The 19,594-nt window shown below is 47.1% G+C and overlaps 1 protein-coding gene across 1 annotated transcript; it reads right to left on the bottom strand.

Annotated features, from left to right (window-relative positions):
• Positions 1–1,405: 1,405 nt before the first annotated feature.
• On the bottom strand, positions 1,406–18,810 carry STX5 (syntaxin 5). The gene is made up of 11 exons (XM_070950889.1): positions 18,729–18,810; positions 14,975–15,209; positions 13,943–14,016; positions 12,813–12,868; positions 8,782–8,852; positions 8,558–8,674; positions 8,111–8,167; positions 6,802–6,874; positions 6,551–6,651; positions 5,428–5,549; positions 1,406–3,786 (listed from the first exon to the last, which is right to left on the bottom strand). Exons 2-11 carry the CDS (start codon positions 15,188–15,190, stop codon positions 3,627–3,629), a joined length of 1,047 nt encoding a protein of 348 aa, XP_070806990.1. The 5' UTR covers positions 15,191–15,209; positions 18,729–18,810; the 3' UTR covers positions 1,406–3,626.
• Between the last annotated feature and the right edge of the window lie 784 nt (positions 18,811–19,594).

Raw genomic sequence — 19,594 nt, 5'->3', positions numbered from 1 at the left:
TCCCTTAACTGTCCTGAGCAATGGAAAGTTTGGGCTCCGTTGCAGTCGTTAAACCGAGGACTACCTGTAATGGGACTGCTAGATTACAGGAACTGCAAAGTGCTTTAAGACGCCCCAAGAAAGGAAATGCATTTAAATCCTATGATTTACCAAAAGTCAGGCCTCATAGGTTTAAACAAAATAGGTTTATTTTTTTTTCCCCCCAGCAAAAAATGTTCCTATACTTGGGAAATTTCAAAGATCATGTTAACAAAGCAGGCATCGTATCTGAACGTTTTTTTAAAAAATGTAATTTATATCCAATGATCCAAAGACCTGTGAATTTACATGACGCTTAAGTATGCTACCCTGAGGTGCTGTACAGATAGTCCTCGGTTTACAATATTTAAGGACCTCAACATTTCTTGCTAAGCAAGATGGCTGTTATGTGAGTCGCGCCTGATTTTATGACCATTTTTTTGGCCCCGGTTATTAAGTGAATGCTTGTACATGTTGAGGTGTGACTTCGTCTGTGGCTGTTACTGCACCTAGTTTTTTTTGCACCTAACTATTATTGCACCTAGTGAGCTCATGGCACACTAAACACACCTGTTTTAACACATCCTAAACAGACTTAAATTAGTCTTCTGGATTTGCAGGCCAAACAAAAAAAGGTACATTAATCCCACAGGCTGGATTCGCACAACATCCCTGTTGTAGGCTGAACGCGTCCCCTAAACCAAAGCGGATGTCCCAACGGTGCTTTTCAAAAGGCAACTGGACTTTCTTGCTTTTTCTTTTTTTTTTTTTCCTGGAAGACGTTTCGCTTCTCATCCAAGAAGCTTCTGTTCTGCAGAAGGGAAGAAAGCTTCTGACATGAGGAGTGAAACGTCTTCAAGGAAAAAAACAAACAAACACCCCAGGCCAGTTGCCTTTTGAAAAAGCGCTTTTGCCACAACCGAGAACCTGGATGATTGAGAAACTCCATCGACGAAGATAAAGGTAACGGTTCCCCTCGCACATATGTGCTAATCGTTCCCGACTCTAGGGGGCGCTGCTCATCTCCGTTTCAAACCCGAAGAGCCAGCGCTGTCCGAAGACGTCTCCGTGGTCATGTGGCCGGCGCGACTCAACGCCAAAGGCGCACGGAACGCTGTTCCCTTCCCACCAAAGGTGGTCCCTATTTTTCTACTTGCATTTTTTTTTTTACCTGCTTTCGAACTGCTAGGTTGGCAGAAGCCGGGACAAGTCATGGGAGCTCACCCCGTTACGCGGCACACTAGGGATTCGAACCGCTGAACTGCTGACCTTTCGATCGACAAGCTCAGCGTCTTAGCCGCCGAGCCACCGACGAAAGCGGACGGCAAAATAGTTAATAGGCATCCGATCAAAAGGCGGCATACAAGACGTAGAAAGGGGCAAGATGTTGGTTTTAAAGTAGATTTTTTTTTTTCCGTTTAATAGTTTTCAGAGCACAAGGAAGAGCTGGGGACCGCTTGGTGCTGGAATTCAGATTAGAAACAGCTGATTTCCCCCCACCACCACCACCACCACTCAGCCGCAGCGGAGAAATCGCTCCCTTGGTACTGGCACAGTCTTTTTCAGAAGGAGCAAGAAGTTTTTGAAGAATGGAAGAAGATACCAAGAGTGGGACATTAAGGGCAAAGTTGCGAAGTGGGTGGAGGGGAGGAAGAAAATCCCAGCTCCCTAATTTAAGAAAAGGAAAAAAGAAAGAGAGGGAAAGGAAGTCACGGTTCAGCCACCATAACTAGGCCAAGAGGGAGATGACATGGCTCCAGCGTAGGCTTTAAAATAATAATAATAATAAGGAAGGAGATTAAAGAATACGTTTTATTAATCTCCAGTAGTGTAAAAATTAAGTTTTTTTTGGGGGGGGGGGGGAAAGCAGGAATGCTTTCTCTGCTCCCTTCTTGAGAGGGGAAGGTTAACCGTTGAAGCCCAAATGAACCGGAAAATGGAACAGCAGTACTGGGACGGGGAGGCAGAAAAATCTCACCTGGTCTAAAGGTGGATGAACTCAAAACGCCCAGAGCTTTTTGTGATCAGCCAGGGCTGAAAATTACAGCCGTATTACAGACTTTCATAGCTTTGAGTTGTACAGATTCTTTGCTCCTGCAACAGAGAGCAAATCTGCTTGGGGATGCGGGGGAGGAGAGGAGGAGAAAGAGGAGAAGGGAAGAAGAGATGGAGAAGGGGAGGAGGGAAGGAGGAGAAAAGGAGGAAGAGGAGAAGGAAAGAAGAGTGGGAGGAGGGGAGGAGGAGAGGAGGAAGAAAGGAAGAAGAGGAGGAGAAAAAAGGAGGAAAGGAGGAAGCGGAGAAGGAAAGAAGCGATGGAGAAGGGGAGGAGGAGAGGAGGAAGAAAGGAAGAAGAGGAGGAGGAGGAGGAGAAAAAAAGGAGGAAAGGAGGAAGAGGAGAAGGGAAGAAGAAATGAAGGAGGGGAGGAGGAGGAAAGGAGAAAAAGGAGGAAGAGATGGAGGAAGGGAAGGAGGAGAAAAGGAGAAGGGAACAAACAGACAGAGAAGAGGAGAAAAGAAGGAAGAAGAGAAGAGGAGAAGGGGATGGGGACGGGGAGCAGGAGAAGAAGGGAAGAGGAAAGGAGAAAAGGAGAAGGAAAACCTGTCAACCGGTCAAAGAACTGGGGCTCCTTCCCAACGATGAGCGAGAAACGGATCTGCCATTCCAGTTTAGCTTAGAGAAGACACACTTGGTCAGCAAGGCTCAAAACGTGCTACAAAAACCTGCCTACTGAGTGGGGAGGGGAGGGCTGTCTTCAGAGGGAGAGAGCAGCTGGGCAAAAGGGCCTGGTAGGGAAGAACTAGTCCCGGAAAAGAAGAAGAAGAAGAAAAAAAGGAAAAAAAGGAAGAAAGAAGACAACTTAAATATGTTAAAAAGAGGGAGAGAATCCGGCCTTCTGCGTGTGGCCATCCTCCTGGATCCTCTCTCATCGCTGGGAACCAAGGAGGAAGGCGTGGAAGTTTGGATCCCGTTCTGAAATACTCATCTTTCTTTTAAAAAATAAAAAATAAAAATAAAGAGGGTTGCGGTTAGCACAGCCGAGGTTGGGAAAATATACACACACGCACAAAAAAAAGGAAGGAAGGAAGGAAGATACTGGTCCCACTACCTCACTGTTGCTCAATCTGGCCAACATGAAGACGGGTGGACTTCAACTCCCAGAATTCACCCCAGCCAACATGGGACTTAGAAGCCCAACCCCCACTTAAAGTGCGCTGGCTCTGGGAATTCTGGGAGTTGAAGCCCACCCATCTTACAAAACGGGCCTGGTTGAGCAACGCGGCACTGACACACGCTCCCTGGGCTGAGTCCCATTCGACGAGGGGGGGGGGGTGTTTCTGCCGCGAGGCCACCCCATAATGCTCTTGTGCTCCGCAACAAGGGGGCAGCCGTGTGTTTCGGCCGAAGGAACCGCAGCGAAGGGCAAGGCGGTGCGGAAGAGTCTTCGGCGCGGGGTTCGAGGCGCGGCGCGGCCCTGCACACCCCCCCCACCCCACCTCTGCTCTTTGCCGGCTAGCTTTGCAAAAACGTGGCAGTGTCCAGTGTTCGTCACGGCTCAGGAAGGGCGACGAGGAAGGGGACGGGGGGTCAAGCAAGCCCCCTTCCTCCGTCAGGCGAAGAAGACCACGAAGATGATGAAGAAGACGATCAGGATGAGGAAAATCTTCACCATCAGCCACCGGTTGGAAGAAACCGACTGGAAGTACTTCAAGATCTCCATGTGGGCGCCTTCCACGTTGAGCTCGGTGTCCTCCACGTTGGCGTCGATTCTACGTCAGGGGCAGAACGGCAGGGAAAATTGAGGAGTGGGCTTCCTTAGCAGGAGAGCTCCCCCTACCCCCAGTTTCCTTACCACCAACCCCCAAGCTACCTTTTCTTTGAAGACGTTTTACTTATCTCATCCAAGAAGCTTCTTCAGCTCTTTCAAGTGGCAGCTTTGTTTTTTCTTTGAAGACATTTCGCTTCTCATTCCAAGAAGCTTCTTCAGCTCTGACCGGATGGTGGGGAATTGAAGGCTTTATACTCCTTGCATCCTTTTTTAGAGATTTGTTGAGGCTACTTGGAGGTTTATCTGTGTCCTCAGGGTCACCTGAGTGGTGCAAAATAGGGTGTGGAGCCTTCTTGGAACTGCTGAAAGGACTGTATTGTAGATTGGAGATAGGTGATGTCGTATTCCTCCCCCTCAGTTGAGAGAAGGCTGTTCAATTTGGACATAGATGGCCTCTTTGACCCCTCTCTATCCAAAATGTGGACTTTGCCATCTTCAAAAGAGCGGCCTTTTGTCTTTGAAATGCAGCTGGACTGCTGAATCTTGTCCCGATCGATTTGTTCTCCTATGTTGCGCCATGCGTTTGTGAAGTGGTTGTTTTGTTTCCCCAATGTACAGATCTGCGCATGGCTCACTGCATTGTACTGCATATACCACGTTGCTCGGTTTCTGTCTGGGTGTTTTTTATTCTTGGGGTGGGCAAGCTTCTGCCTTAGTGTATTCTTGGGTTTGAAGTGTGCATGTGTGTTGTGTTGGCAACGACCCTCTAAAAAGGATGCAAACGACCAGCTGTCTGCAAGGAATAACAATCCTTCCGTTCTCCTCCATCCAGTCAGAGCTGAAGAAGCTTTTTGGATGAGAAGCGAAACGTCTTCAAACAAAAACTAGAGTCCAGTTGTCTCTTGAAAAAGCCCCTTTGAGACAACCCTGACACCTGGATGACTGAGAATCTCCATCGACATAGAAGGAAAGATTTTAGATTTTTTTAAAGGGCTCACATGCTGGTTGATTGCCGTGTCCTTCGTTTTAACATCTTTTTAAGTTTTTCAATGTAACTTGCCCTATGATAAGATGAGCAGCCAATAAATTTTATAAATGAATAAACATGTTGGACATGTTCCCTTTACGACCGACCCCAGGGACACTGCAGAAGCATCCCCTGACCTCACCCCACTGCCCTACCAATCCTGGTCCCCACAAGTTTAGGATGGGTCTGGCTCCCCATCCTATCAACCATTGCACACTTAACTCTTCGAAGATCTCTGGACCTTCCAGGGCCTCCCCCCACCCATCGCACCCCCTACTCTGCCAAACAGCCTGCTTGTCTGTTTAATAGCTGCATCAAGGAGAGCTGGGGGGTGGGGAGGTCATTTAGCGAAGCCATCTCGTTTTAACCGCCGTCACCACTTGCGATCCTAATTACGGTCGTAGGTCGAGGACTACAGTTAGTTCTCGCAAGCCACAAAATTTCCTTTGCTAAGCGAGAACAGTCGTAAGTCGAGGACTATTGTCCATTCATCGCAGATGGCCGATTCACCACAATGTTAATCAACCCTCTAAGCTTGTGGTTGCTTAACAAGCCGCTGCTGAGCAAACCATGGCTTAGTTAGAAGCCTGTGAGAAGCCAGCTTGGGCCTCTAACCTCTGGATCGTCTCCTCCTGTTCTTTGACCATATGCGCCAGTTGCTGAAATATGGAGCCCAGCTCTACGATAGTCGATTCGATGTTCTGCATAGTGTCCGCCCGGCTCTGGATGTATGAATCCTGCAAAAAAATAAAGGAAAAAAGTAAAGTCGGTGTGTTTTTTAAACAGGGGGGTCTGTTCTTTCGGCGTTTTCCAAATCATTGTTCTGAAAAGTTAAGCGTAGTTCTGCAAAACTTAAAGATGGCCGCCTTTAAACCCGGCGACCCTGTTTACAAATTTAACGCAAGCCCAGGAGGTTAGCAAACAGACTTAGATAGATAGATGGATGGATCGATGGATGAATAGACATAGATAGATAATAGACAGACAGAGATAGATAGGTAAATGATAGAAAGGGAGAGAGAGAGAGAGAGAGAAAGGAATGGATGAATGAATAGATAGACACAGATAGATGATAGATAGATAGATAGATAGATAGATAGATAGATAGATAGATAGATAGATAGAGATGAGAGAGGGAGATGATAGACAGACAGACAGACAGACAGACAATAGACAGATAAATAAATGACAGAAAGGGAGATAGGGATAAAGAGAGAGATGGATTGATGGATGGATGAATGAATGAATAGACAGACAGACAGATAGATAAATAGCGAATAGATAATAGACAGAGATAGATAGATAAATGATAGAAAGGGAGAGAGAGAGAGAGAAAGGGATGGATGAATGGACACAGAGAGATAGATAGATGATAGAGATGATAGATATAGATAGATAATAGACAGAGATAGATAGATAAATGATAGGAAGATAGGGATAGACAGAAAGAGAGAGAGATGGGGGTGCATAGATGAATAGATGGATGGATAGACAGATAGACAGATAAATAGACTGATACAGTAGATAAATGATAGAAAGGGAGAAAGGAATTAGGTAGGTAGGTAGGTAGGTAGGTGGATGGATGGATGGACAGACAGATAATAGACACAGATAAATGATAGAAAGGGAGATGGGGTAGATAGGTAGATAGACACGGATGGATGGATGGATGGATGATGGACAGACAGACAGGACAACATTCCACTTCCTCCTTTGTGCGTCCCCGTCTCCAAGGCACCTGTTCATTGATGAGTTGCAACTGCTGACTCGTCCGATTGTCCATGTCAATGGCCACATCTCCCGAGTACCGGCGTTCGTCCTGAAGCACGCTGGAACCCCCTGTAGGAGGAGACAAGGTCAGAAGCGGCGCCTCCGAAGCCCCCCATTTCCAGGGGACGGGCAAAGGTTTCACCCCCATTCTCCTTCACCAGCCCAAAGCGATCCCGGCATCAGCCGATTCTGCCCCACGAGAGTGTGGGGGAAACTCACCGAGGTTGTTTGCAGAGGTGGTCACTGGGGGACGGGAGAATTGTTCTCGCCGGCTTTTCTGCTGCTTAAGATTCTGGGGAAGGAAAGTCAGGGGGGGGGGAGAGGCAGGGTCACGGGATTAGGGAGGGGCCAGGCAGACAACCGAGATTAGCATCTATGGCTCTATTTACCCTGTCTCTATTTATATTATTCTATCTCACCATGTGGATATATCTATCTATCTATACAAATACCCCTCCCCTCTCTCACACCGTATGTTATCTATCCTCTATCAATCTATCTTTTTCCTTCCTTCCATCTTCATCTCCTTCCTTTCTCCCCTATCTTTCCCCTTCCTGCTGTTCTATACCCTTTTTCCCGTCTCGATTTCCTTCCTTCCTCCCCTCCCCCTCCCCAAAAGCTAAGAAAGTGAAAAGGGCTACTGTCTCCTTTCCTTTCCTGTCTTCTTTCTCCTTTCCTTTCTTCTATCTTCCTTTCCTTTCCTTTCTTCTATCTTCTCTTTCTTTCTTCTACCTTCCTTTCCTTTCCCTTCTTTCTTCTACCTTCCTTCCTTTCGTTTCCCTTCTTCTTTTATCTTCCTTTCCTTTCTTCTATCTTCCTTTCCTTTCCTTTTTTCTTCTTTCTTCCTTTCCTTTCTATCTTCCTTTCCTTTCATATCCCTTCCTTTCTTCTATCTTCCTTCTTTTTGTTTCCTTTCTTCTATCTTCCTTTTCTTTCCCTTCCTTTCTTCTATCTTCCTTCCTTTCGTTTCCTTTCTTCTTCTATCTTCCTTTCCTTTCATTTCCCTTCCTTTCTTCTATCTTCTCTTCCTTTCCCTTGCTTTCTTCTATCTACCTTCCTTTCATTTCCTTTCTTCTATCTTCCTTCCTTTCGTTTCCTTTCTTCTATCTTCCTTTCCTTTCTTCTATCTTCTTTTCCTTTTCTTTTTTCTTTTCTTCCTTTCCTTTCGTTTCCCTTCCTTTCTTCTCTCTTCTTTCTTTCTTCTATCTTCCTTCCTTTCGTTTCCCTTCCTTTCTTCTATCTTCTCTTCCTTTCTTCTATCTTCCTTTCCTTTCCTTTTTTCTTCTTTCTTCCTTTCCTTTCTTCTATCTTCCTTTCCTTTCCTTTCGTTTCTTCTATCTTCCTTTCCTTTCATTTCTTCTATCTTCCTTTCCTTTCCTTTCCTTTCCTTTCCCTTCCTTTCCTTTTCCCTTTCCTTCACTTCACTTCTGCTTCTTCCTTCCTTCCCCCCTCCCCTCCTGTGAAAAGAGCTACTGCCTAGCAACTCCTCAGGGCAAAGCATAAAAACCACAGCTGACCAGCAACTCACCTCCGTCCGCACCTCCAAAACGGACTTGAAATCGTTGGACATGGAAGCCAGCTTCGACTACAAAAAGGAAGGAGGAGGGAGTGAGGACAAAAATCACGAGTTTCTTCTCCTGCTCTGCGACTCCCACCGTTTTTCCCGTTGCTGGTGCCCCCCCCCCACTCCCCGACGTCCCTGAGCAGAACGTACTAGCGGGGGTGAACATTTTGCAGGAAGCGTATTTTAAGATGCGCCAAGGATTAGCTCCGGGTATCTGTAACTTCAGCACCGGGAGGTCGGGGGGGGCAGGGGAAGCAAGCCCCATGTTCAATCCTGCCAGACGGGCCCCACTGCAGCCTCTTCCTCACAACACCCCCCTCCCAATCTCCTCCCCCACCCACTCCCCAAAATTTAGAAAAGGGTTTTTCTGGGGTTTTTGTTTTTTTTTTCCTGCGGCTCCGAAGGCCTCACCTGCAGAGATACCACCACCGTATTGGAGTGTGTTTGCACATGTCTGCCGGTCAGGCTTCCTTTGGCTTTGACAAACTCCTGGAGTTGTGCGATCTGTTTGTTCAGGCTGTTGATGTCCTGCGAGGAGGAAGGGAAACGGGGTTGAGGGATGAGGGCAGCGAGGCCGACAGAAGGGCTGGGCATTCTTTTCACCCTGCGGGCTCCGCAACCTCCGCCTTCCTTACCTGTTTGATGATGTAAGTCAGCTCCTCTATCTCCACCGCCTTGTCGTCGAAGAGCGATTTCCGTTTGGCCACTGGGTAGGCAAAGAGTCAGATCCAGGGTGATTATTATTATTATTTTACTTTTGCCTGCCCTCCCTGTATCCCCCAGCAACCACACCAGGCCCCACTCTGTCCTCTCACTCTCCATTTTCTTATATCTTCACTCCTTCCTTCCTCTTCCTCTTCCTCCTCACCCCTTCCCTTCACCAATCTATCTCCATTTCCTCCCTTCCATCTCTATTCCTTCCTTTTCCCTCTTTCCCTTCCCATCTTCCTTGCTCCCTACCTATCCATCTCTCTCCTTCCTTCCTTCCTCACTCCCTTTTCCACCTCCCTCTTTTCCTTCCCTTTCTTCTTTCTCCCTCCCTCCCTTTCCCTTCCCATCTGTCAGATCCATGAATCTGCCATTCCTCAAGGGGGGAACCCCTGCATTTATTATTGCATTTATACTTTCTTTCTTTCTCCCCGATATTATCGAGTCTTGTCATCTGCACCTCTATAACTGTCCGGTTTGGCTCTGCAACCCAACAAGACAGACTCAGACTTCAGAGGATAATTAGAACTGCAGAAAAAACAGTGGCTACCAATCTGCCTTCCATGGAGGATCTGTATACTGCACGAGTCAAAAAGAGGGCTGGGAAAATATTTACAGACCCCTCGCATCCTGGACATAATGTCAGCCTTCGATGCTATCTCATAATAAATGAATTTCCAAACTGCCAATCTTTAAGGAAATCTTCTCTTTAATTGAGCACAGCAACCGAATCATGACTCGATGCGGACAAGACTGACCTTTTGCCCCCCAATCCCTCCCTTTCCGATCCCCAATTATCTGCTTTTCATTGGCTATCTTCCAAGTCACTCCACTGACTTCTTGTCTCCTCATTTCCCAGGAATGTCTCCCCCCTCCTCATTTCCACGACGACCGGGCTTCAAAGGGATTTAGCAGGCAAAAGTTCAGGGCTTATCTCTCTCCTCTCTATGCCAGCGGTGAGACGCTGACACATAAACTCTTTCAACTCCTACCCTCAAAACGACGCTATAGAGCACTGCACACCAGAACAACTAGACACAAGGACAGTTTTTCCCCGAACGCCCTCACTCTGCTAAACAAATAATTCCCACAACACTGTCAAACTATTCACTAAGTCTGCATTACTATTAATCTTCTCATCGTTCCTATCACTCATCTCCTCCCACTTATACTGCATGACTGTAACTTTGTTGCTGGTATTCTTACGATTTATATTAATATTGTTTCCTAGTATGATTCGATTGTTTATTTGTACCTTATGACTATCGTTAAGTGTTGTACCTTATGATTCTTATCTTTTATGTACACTGAGAGCGTATACACCAAGACAAATTCCTTGTGTGTCCAATCACACTTGGCCAATAAAGAATCCTATTCTGTTTCTGTTCTGTTCTCTATCCTGTATCCTTCAATGTACTGATTTATACTTTCTAGCCTGGTGCTTAAGTGGCCTGGCATTTTTTCACCTCTCAGGGAATGTAAGGGGAGGGAAGGCCGTGCGGATTCCATGGCTAGAGAGCCAGTGGAAAGATGACCCTGAGAAAGTTCCCTTATCACTTTCTCAGAGCAGCCAGTACAATAACATTTTTGCACTTGTGGATTGGCTGAATCCACATTGGGAGGGGTTCCTAATTCCTTTATTCTACCTTTATGGCTTGAGGGCTCCGCAGAGTCTGCTTTCTTTTCACCCTGCTATCACCTCTATTCAATAAAAGGTTCATTTGGAAATGCTAAGTTTCAAGAGCCTTTAAAAGGTAAAAGGTAAAAAGGTTCCCCTCGCACCTATGTGCTAGTCGTTCCCGACTCTAGGGGGCGGTGCTCATCTCCGTTTCAAAGCCGAAGAGCCAGTGCTGTCCGAAGACGTCTCCGTGGTCATGTGGCCGCATGACTCAGCGCCAAAGGTGCACGGAAAACGCTGTTCCCTTCCCACCAAAGGGGGTCCCTATTTTTCTACTTGCATTTTTTACGGGCTTTCGAACTGCTAGGTTGGCAGAAGCTGGGACAAGTCGCGGGAGCTCACCCCGTTACGCGGCACTCGGGATTCGAACTGCTGAACTGCCGACCTTTTGATCGACAAGCTCAGCGTCTTAGCCACTGAGCCACCGCGTCCAAGAGTCTTTACTTTCTTGAATAAGGGGGAGAGGCCGGGCCTTACACCATCCTCCTTCCCTTCCCATGTTGGGGTTGCGATTGTAACATAAGAGGCAGGAGACTGCCTTCTTCCTTGATTGCATTTTAGCACTCTTAAAAGCCGTTTGGGCTGAAAAGAACAGCAAGTCATAAATATCCAGAACAGTGAAGTATTACGAATCTCTGGGTTTGTTTTGTATGTCATGCTTGCTTAAAATGGACATGTCAGCGTTTCAACGCTGGCATAGAGAGAGAGATAAGCTCTGAACTTTTGCCTGCTAAATCCCTTTGAAGTCGGGTTGTCGTGGAAATGAAGGGGGGAGACATTCTTGGGAAATGACGAGACAAGAAGTCTGAAGAATGACTTGGAAGATAGCCAATGAGAAGCAGAGATTTGGGGATCGGAAAGGGAGGGATTGGGGGGCAAAAGGTCAGTCTTGTCCGCATCGAGTCATGATCCGGTGGCTGTGCTCAATTAAAGAAAAGATTTCCTTAAAGATTGGCAGTTTGGAAATTCATTTATTTTGAGATAGCATCGAAGTCTGACAGGACAGCTATAAAAGATACGGAGGATCCCGGATCTGCGCACCTTCCGCCGCGCTCTAAAGACTTTTTTATTTCACCAGGCGGGCCTGGCCTAATTTTCTCCCTCTTTTATAAAAGAATTTTTAATTTTTAATATTTTTAGTATTTTATATATTCAAATTTTAAAATTGGTTTTAAATGATTGGGGTTTTAATTTGTCTGGGCCAAAACTATTTAATTTGATTTTAATTCTGCTTTTAAATTTTGTATGTATGGATTTTATTGTTGGCTGTTCACCGCCCTGAGTCCTTCGGGAATAGGGTGGTATATAAATCAAATAAATAAATAAAGTGTTTCCCCCAAAATAAGACCGGGTCTTATATTAATTTTTGCTCCAAAAGACGCATTCGGGATTAATTTTCTGGTTAGGTCTTATTTTTTTGGGGGGGAGGGGGTAAGGAATACGGTATTAAACGCATCCATTTGGTTGATGATCTTAACTGGGGCTTATTTTTGGGGTAAGGCTTATATTATGAGCATCCTGAAAAAAATCATGCTAGGATGTCAGCACTTCAGCCTGCATTTACTCTAGTGTTGACATAAGAAGGAGAAGCGGAGGCGTCTGGAAAGGGACGTTTGACTTTTCACCTACTTATTTTCCCTGGAGATAATATCCCCTAGGAGATGGGATGGGAGGGGGGAAATTCCTTTGGCTGGAGCAGTAGATTAGGGGGTAGAATGACTTGGAAAATGGCCAATGAGTGCAGGGGAGTGGGGAACGGAAAGGGAGGGTTTTAGGGCTGGACGTCAGTGTTGGCTTCGTTTGGAGTCAGGTTAGAATGTCATGCTTAATAAATAGGAGTTTTTCTTCAAAGACTTTGTTTGAAATGCAATTTATTTGAGACGACCTCGAAACTTGACATAGGGCTTATTTTCTGGTTGGGCCTTATTTTCGGGGGAAACAAGATAGTATCAGGTCTCTAGTTTATTAAGCTGCTCTACCCATTCTCTTCCTCCTCCATTCCACAACCTTCACTCCCTTTTAGCCCTGATGATGTTACCTAGTTCGGTCATGAAACGTCCGCAAAAAGAACCCCAACCAAGCTCAGAGAGCACCAAGGACTCCACAATCCAACCCTGAGCTACAAATATTCTCTTCTATTCATAGACACCTGCCAGCTTTCTCATTCCTGCACTTCTCCTGGTTTCCATTAATTTAGCTGATGCCACTCCGTGATCCCCCCCCCAATTACTACGAGCCACACAATAATCTTTGCAGCGCATAAATCCCCAAGATACTCACAAATGGTTAGTTTTTCTAGCTTGGCAAAAGTGTTGCTCAGATCCTTCCCGATGCGCCTGAGGATCACAAGAGACGGGCCGTCAAATACAAGACCAAATCCTCGACAGGCAACGTTGTTCGCTACGCTGAATGATCTTTTGACAATCGCTCCCGAGTTACGGGGTAGTCCTGAATTATACCAATGGCAATTCAGGCCAGTATTACGATTGTAAATTGTTGCAGTCGTTAATTGCAAGGTTGACTCAGCCTTCCATCCTTTCTAAGGTAGGTAAATTGAGGGCCCAGTTTGTGGGGGCAATAAGCTGACTTTGTATAAATATACAAAAGGATGAAGGCTATTGCTGAGCACATTGTAAACCGCCCTGAGTCTCCGGAGAAGGGCGGCATATAAATCAAATTAAAAAAAAAAAAAAAAAACTCGAGGAATTTTCCTGGCCGCACCTGATTTTAGGACATTTTTTGTGGCGAGAGTTAAGCAAAACTATCCCCTGCGCATTCTGCCTTAAAAGAATGAGACAGTAATAATGATAGAGTTGGAAGGGACCTTAGAGATCCTCTAGTCCAACCCCCTCCTCAAGCAGGAGACACTATATCATTCCAGATGAATGGTTGTCCAATCTCTTCTTAAAAACCTCTACCCACAACTTCTGGAGGCAGGCTGTTCCACTGGTTAATTTTTAGGAAATTTCTTAGTTCCAGGTTGCTTCTCTCCTTGATTAATTTCCACCCATTGCTTCTTGTTCTGCCCTCAGGGGCTTTGGAGAATAGCTTGACTCCCTCTTCTTTGGGGCAGCCCCTGAGATATTGGAAGACTGCTATCCTGTCTCCCATAGTCCTTCTTTTCATCAGACTAGACATACCCAATTCCAGCAACTGTTCTTCGTATGTTTTATCCTCCAGCCTCCTAACCCTCTTTGTTGCTCTTCTCTACACTCTTTCCAGAGTCTCAACATCTTTTTGTACATTGTGGAAACCAAAACTGGATGCAATATTCCAAATCCCTCTGTTAACGCAGCCTGGGACTGCATACCCATTCCAGCAGCCATGGCTGAGAGGCCTTCATCGGTGTCTCCGCGCTGCCCACCCTGACTTAACAAGTCAACCTTGCTAGACATAAACGTGGTGCTTACTTAGCCATGAGAGTAAATTCACTTCTTTGCCGGATGGCTCCGCTCTGCGCCGGCTTGTTGATGTGAAGCCCATTCTGGAAACGGAGAAGGCAGAGAGAGAAAACTGCCATTTTAGCAATAGCAATAGCAATTAAGACTCATATAACACTTCATAGTGCTTTTACAGCCCTCTCTAAGCGATTTACAAAATGAAGGAAGGAAGGAAGGAAGGAAGGAAGGAAGGAAGGAAGGAAGGAAGGAAGGAAAAAAAGAAGATGAGTAGATAAATAGATGGATCGAAGGGAGGGAGGGAGGGAGGGAGGGAGGGAGGGAGGGAGGAAGGAAGGAAGGAAGGAAGGAAGGAAGGAAGGGAAGGAAAAAAAGAAGATGAGTAGATAAATAGATGGATCAAAGGGAAGGAAGGAAGGAAGGAAGGAAGGAAGGAAGGAAGGAAGGAAGGAAGGAAGGAAGGAAGGAAGGAAGGAAGGAAGATGAGTAGATAAATAGATGGATCGAAGGGAAGGAAGGAAGGAAGGAAAGGAAGATGAGTAGATAAATAAATGAATCAAAGAGAAGGAAGAAAGGAAGGAAGGGCAATAGCAATAGCACTGAGACTTATATCCCACTTCACAATGCTTTACATCCCTCTCTAAGCAGTTAACAAAGTCAGCCTCTTGCCCGTCAACAATACGGGTCCTCAATTTTACCGACCTCGGAAGGAAGGAAGGCTGAGTCAATCTTGAGCCGGCGAGATTTGAACTGCCGAACTGCAGCTAGCAGTCACCTAAAGTAGCCTGCAGTGCTGCCCTCTAACCACTGCGCCACCTTGGCCCTTTTACCCCATCGAAAAACACATCCTGGCTTTTCCGAGGGTGGGAAAATGCTAATTTTCTATGCTGGGCAGGAGACCAACGGCCACTTCCTGTCTTTTTAAAGATTTCAACCGCAGCAGGAAGAACCGGCTGTTTATTTCCTACCAGCCAAACAATCTCGCTGAGGATCATTCAAAGGGCAAAGCTTCTGGTTGAAAAGGGATCGCTTCTCCGCACTCACTTCTCTGCTTTGCAAGGACTTGCAGGCCGAGCGGAACTCGTGCGTGCGGTCCTGGCACGACATGGCGTCCCACTGTGGCTGGGGAGGGTTGATGGGGGCAGCAGCAGCGGCCGTCGCGGGAGGGGCCCCAAGCGGAGAGAAAGCCTGCGTCTGGGACGGCCCCAGGTAAACGCCTTCCTCAGTGTTTCGGGAGCCGTGGCGTTTCCTCGTATTCATGGAGGCTCATAACCTGTGGCTGTTAGGGAAGAGAGAGAAAGGGATTAGAGGAGAGCAGAGTTGGAAGGCACTTTGGAGGTCATCTAGTCCAGCTCCCCACCCAAGCAGGAAATCCTTGACCATTCTGGACTAGTAGCTCTCCAATCTCCTCTTAAACACCTCCAGTGTTGGAGCATTTACAACTTCTGGAGGCAAGTTGTTCCACTGATTCATTGTTCTCACTGTCAGGAAATTTCTCCTTAGTTCTAGGTTGCTTCTCTCCTTGATTAGTTTCCATCTGTTGCTTCTTTCCTGCCTTCTGGAGTTAGACTCACAGAATAACGGAGTTGGAAGGGATAGAATAGGGATAGAGATAGAGATAGGGATAGGGATAGGGATAGGGATAGGGATAGGGATAGGGATAGGGATAGGGATAGGGAGAGAGTAGAGTAGAGTAGAGTAGAGAATAGAATTAAGAATAGCATAGCATAGCATAGCATAGCATAGCAGAGCAGAGCAGAGCATAGCAGAGCATAGCAGAGCAGAGCAGAGCAGAGCAGAGAAGAGAAGAGAAGAGAAGAGAAGAGAAGAGAAGAGAAGAGAAGAGAAGAGAAAAGAAGAGAAGAGAAGAGAAGGAAGGGACCTTGGAGGTCTTCTAGTCCAACCTCCTGCTTAGGCAGGAAACCCTACACCAATTCAGACAAATGGTTGTCCGATTTCTTCTGAAACACTTCCAGTGATGGAGCACCCACGACTTCTGGTGGCAAGTTGTTCCACTGATTAATTGTTCTCACGGTCAAGAAGTTTTTCCTTAGTTCCAGGTTGCTCCTCTCCTTGATGAGTTTCCACCCGTTGCTTCTTGTCCTGCCCTCAGGTGCTTTGGAGAATAGCCTGACTCCCCTCTTCTTTGGGGCAGCCCCTGAGATATTGGAAGACTGCTCTCATGTCTCCCCTAGTCCTTCTTTTCATGAAACTAGACATATCCAGTTCCCGCAACCGTTCTTCTTATGCTTTAGCCTCCAGTCCCCTAATCATCTTTGTTGCTATCTTAGGATCTTAGAGATCTTCTAGACTACCCCGCTGCTTAAGCAAGAAATCCCATATGAAAGATTCCCATGAAATATGGCTACCCTTTTCATATGTGTATATCTATTTGTAAATATTTGTCCTGCATGACTTTGTTCCTCTTTTCTTTTTCTTTTTTTTAGTTTCATTTTCTTTTTCTTTCTGCAGGATCTTTTTCCTTCTAATGTGGCATGTTGTTTATTTTGAAACAGAATTAAATTACTTTTGCTTTCAATTACTCAAAGCGAAAACGACGACGACGACAAGGGAAGCTTTTAATTCATGCCTATGAAAGCTGGAACAAAACTAAAAATGAAAGACGCAACAAAAAGCACGGAGGTTTTTTTTTTTTCTAAATAACACCCAAGACTGAAACCGAATAGGAAATGAACAGTATGCCAGCAACCTTCCTAACGAAGTGAAACTTCTCCATTTAAGTCACTTGTTGAAACTACCTAAGTCAGCTTTTTTTAATCTTTCGGGGCAAACTGTTTATTTGACAAATCCGGCTTCTGGGTTTTTTTTTGTTTTCCTGCCTGACTTCTCACATGCCATAAAATCAATCTGATCCAAGTTCCCTTAATCTGTGATCATACATGCAGCGATGGTTGAATAGGAAAGTTTGCAATACTTCAAATTGTCAACAGAAATTATTTGTAGCTCAAGGTTGGAATGAAGGGTGCTTGGTGCTCTCTGAGCTTGGTGGTTTTCCTGCAGACGTTTCGTGACCCAACTAGGTAACGTCATCAGTGCTAGAAAGGAATGGGGGGGTTGTTGTTGCAAATGCTCCTTCTAGCGTTGATGATGTTACCTACTTTGGCAGTAAAACGTCTGCAAGAAAACCACCAAGCTCAGAGAGCACCAAGGACCCCCAAGTCCTCCTCCTCCTTCCCCCCTTCTAGCACTGATGATGTAACTTAGTTGGGTCATGAAACAGCTGCAAGAAAACCAGCAAGCTCAGAGAGCGCCGAGGGCCTCACTTCAATTATCATTCGACCAACCACTTACTCACCAAGAAATTAAAAAGAATTATTATGACGGGGTTCCTAAATGGTCTCCCGTTCAGGAATTGGCGAAACCCAACCCTGCTTATTAGCTTCTCCAAGATTGCTACGTCATACAGGCTACCATCTTTTTGGGCCTCCCCCATTTCAGTGGGAAGAATTGAGGAACGACCCCCCCCCCCCGTTAATTAATATGTTCTGCCTGAGCATATGGGATCTCTTCATGCAGGAGCAGCCAGAGGGATTATATCTAAATATTGCTGAAGGCCAGACAGAAATCTTACGTATAACATTTTATTCTAATGCCAGAAGAAACGAAAAGCAAGAGACAAAAAGTTTTCATTGCACCAAAATCCTACATTTGCTGAAGTCAGCTAATGGCTACCAACACAACAAAACCTTCCCTCTTCCTTGATTCATTTCACCACAGCCCTGCGAGGTAGGGTAGGTTCGGTTTGAAAGACAGGAAGTGATCTAAACTGGAGAAGCTAACTGACAGGTGGAGGGGAGGATTCGAACCTGGGTCTCTTAAGTCTAATGTAGCATTTATAGCCAAAAGGAAAGAGAGGAAGGAAGGAAAAAATAATCTGACCGTCCCTAGCAAACACGGACACCCGATTTGGGTTGAACCACCAGGCTGGGGAGGATGGGAGGCGTGGTTCAAGTGGCTTGGGGGACATCTACTTCCTTCATCCCACTAGGTTGGGGAGGATGGGGAGTGTAGTTCATGGCTTGGGGTCCTCTAAATCCCATCAGCCCACTAGTCTGGGGAGGATAGAAGGTGTGATTCAAGTGGCTTAGGGACATCTGGTCCCCTCACCCCACCAGGCTGGGGAGGATGGGAGGTGTAGTTCAATTGGCTGGGGGGCATCTACTCCCCTCACTCCACCAGGCTGGGTAGGATGGGAGGTGTAATTCCATTGGCTCAGGGATATTTACTCCCCTCACTCCACCAGGCTGGGGAGGATGGGAGGTGTAGTTCAATTGGTTTGGGGGCATCTACTCCCCTCACTCCACCAGGTTGGGGAGGATGGGACATGTAATTCCACTGGCTCAGGGATATTTACTTCCCTCACACCAGGCTGGGGAGGATGGGAGGTGTAGCTCAATTGGTTTGGGGGCATCTACTCCCCTCAACCCACCAGGCTGGGGAGGATGGGACATGTAATTCCACTGGCTCAGGGTTATTTACTCCCCTCACACCAGGCTGGGGAGGATGGGAGGTGTAGTTCAAGCTGCCTGGGACCTCAGCCCAGAGAAAACGGGAAAGAAACCGGGGTTAGAGGGGCAGGGGCAGAAATCCATGGGGGGACCCCAAAGGAGGGGGCCCCCTCGAGGCGAGGCAGCGGGGGGAAGGGGGAGCCCTTTCGAGGGGACACCAACAGGAAAAGAGGGGGGGGCGACTCGGGAGGGGAGACCCCGAGGACGGGAGGGGGGACTTTTACGAGGGGACACCCCCAAGGGACACTCCGTCCCCGCCCCGCACTCACCAATCCCGCGGACCCGGAGCGTTTCTCGGCGTCGCTGGGCGGCTCGGCTCCGAACACCGGCCTCCGCATCGAACAGCCAAACAAGGCGAAAAGAGGGCGGGCCGCGACGTCACTGCCACGTACCCTATCAGCTGATGGCGTCACACGCACGGCGCCGCGCGCGCATGCACGCACGGCGTCGCCGCGCCACGCCCCTCGCGCGGCTTCCTGCCTGTCGTCGTACCAGTGACGTTGGAGGGGGAGGGAGGGAGGGAGGGAGGGTAGTTGCTAGGCGACCGAGGAGCACTTTTGAGAGGCGTCGGTAGAAAGCGAAGGGGGAGGGACTACCTTCCGTCATGGTTGCTGGGCAACCAAAGCAAACAGGGCCTAGTGCCTTTCCTCAGCCTTAATTTAGTGCAGGCTCTCTTGAACTCTCCATAGACAAAGCAGCCATTTCCCAGCAGTTACAGTAACAGTAGAGTTGGAAGGGACCTTGGAGGTCATCTAGTCCAACCCCCTGCTCACTCAGTTAGTGCAGGCAGTGCCGCGATATCTAGAAGTTGCTAGAGTGCAACCGGAAGAATTTCAATTTTTAGAAAGGCTGCACCTGTCGCAGTGAGCCACCTCACCTCAGTCTGGTGCTCTCTAGGACAGGGGTCTCCAATCTTGGCCACTTTAACCCTGGCGGACTTCAACTCCCAGAATTCCCCAGCCAGCAAAGCAAAGCAAAGCTGGCTGGGGAATTCTGGGAGTTGAAGTCCACCAGGCTTAAAGTGGTCAAGGTTGGAGAGACCTCTGCTCTAGATGCTGCAATGCAAGGTTGTGGACTTCAACTCCCAGAATTCTCACCCATGGCCATGCTGGCTGTGGAATTCTGGGAGTTGAAG

Source organism: Pituophis catenifer, unplaced genomic scaffold, assembly GCF_029215685.1.
Source record: "Pituophis catenifer annectens isolate HBS135680 unplaced genomic scaffold, rPitCat1.0.hap2 SCAF_10, whole genome shotgun sequence".
In the NCBI taxonomy this organism is placed as follows: domain Eukaryota; kingdom Metazoa; phylum Chordata; class Lepidosauria; order Squamata; family Colubridae; genus Pituophis; species Pituophis catenifer.
This window is presented reverse-complemented; position numbering and strand designations above follow the sequence as displayed.

Bases quoted from the DNA above. Each gene is read 5' to 3' on its own strand.
- STX5 (XM_070950889.1), bottom strand. From the start codon at position 15,190: ATGAATACGAGGAAACGCCACGGCTCCCGAAACACTGAGGAAGGCGTT. The intron at 8,168-8,557 runs GTGAGGCCTTCG...TCCTTTTTGTAG, and splicing joins CGGTGGTGGTATCTCTGCAG to TCGAAGCTGGCTTCCATGTC. The intron at 3,787-5,427 runs GTTAGAGGCCCA...CCCCTGACGTAG, and splicing joins CAGGAGGAGACGATCCAGAG to AATCGACGCCAACGTGGAGG.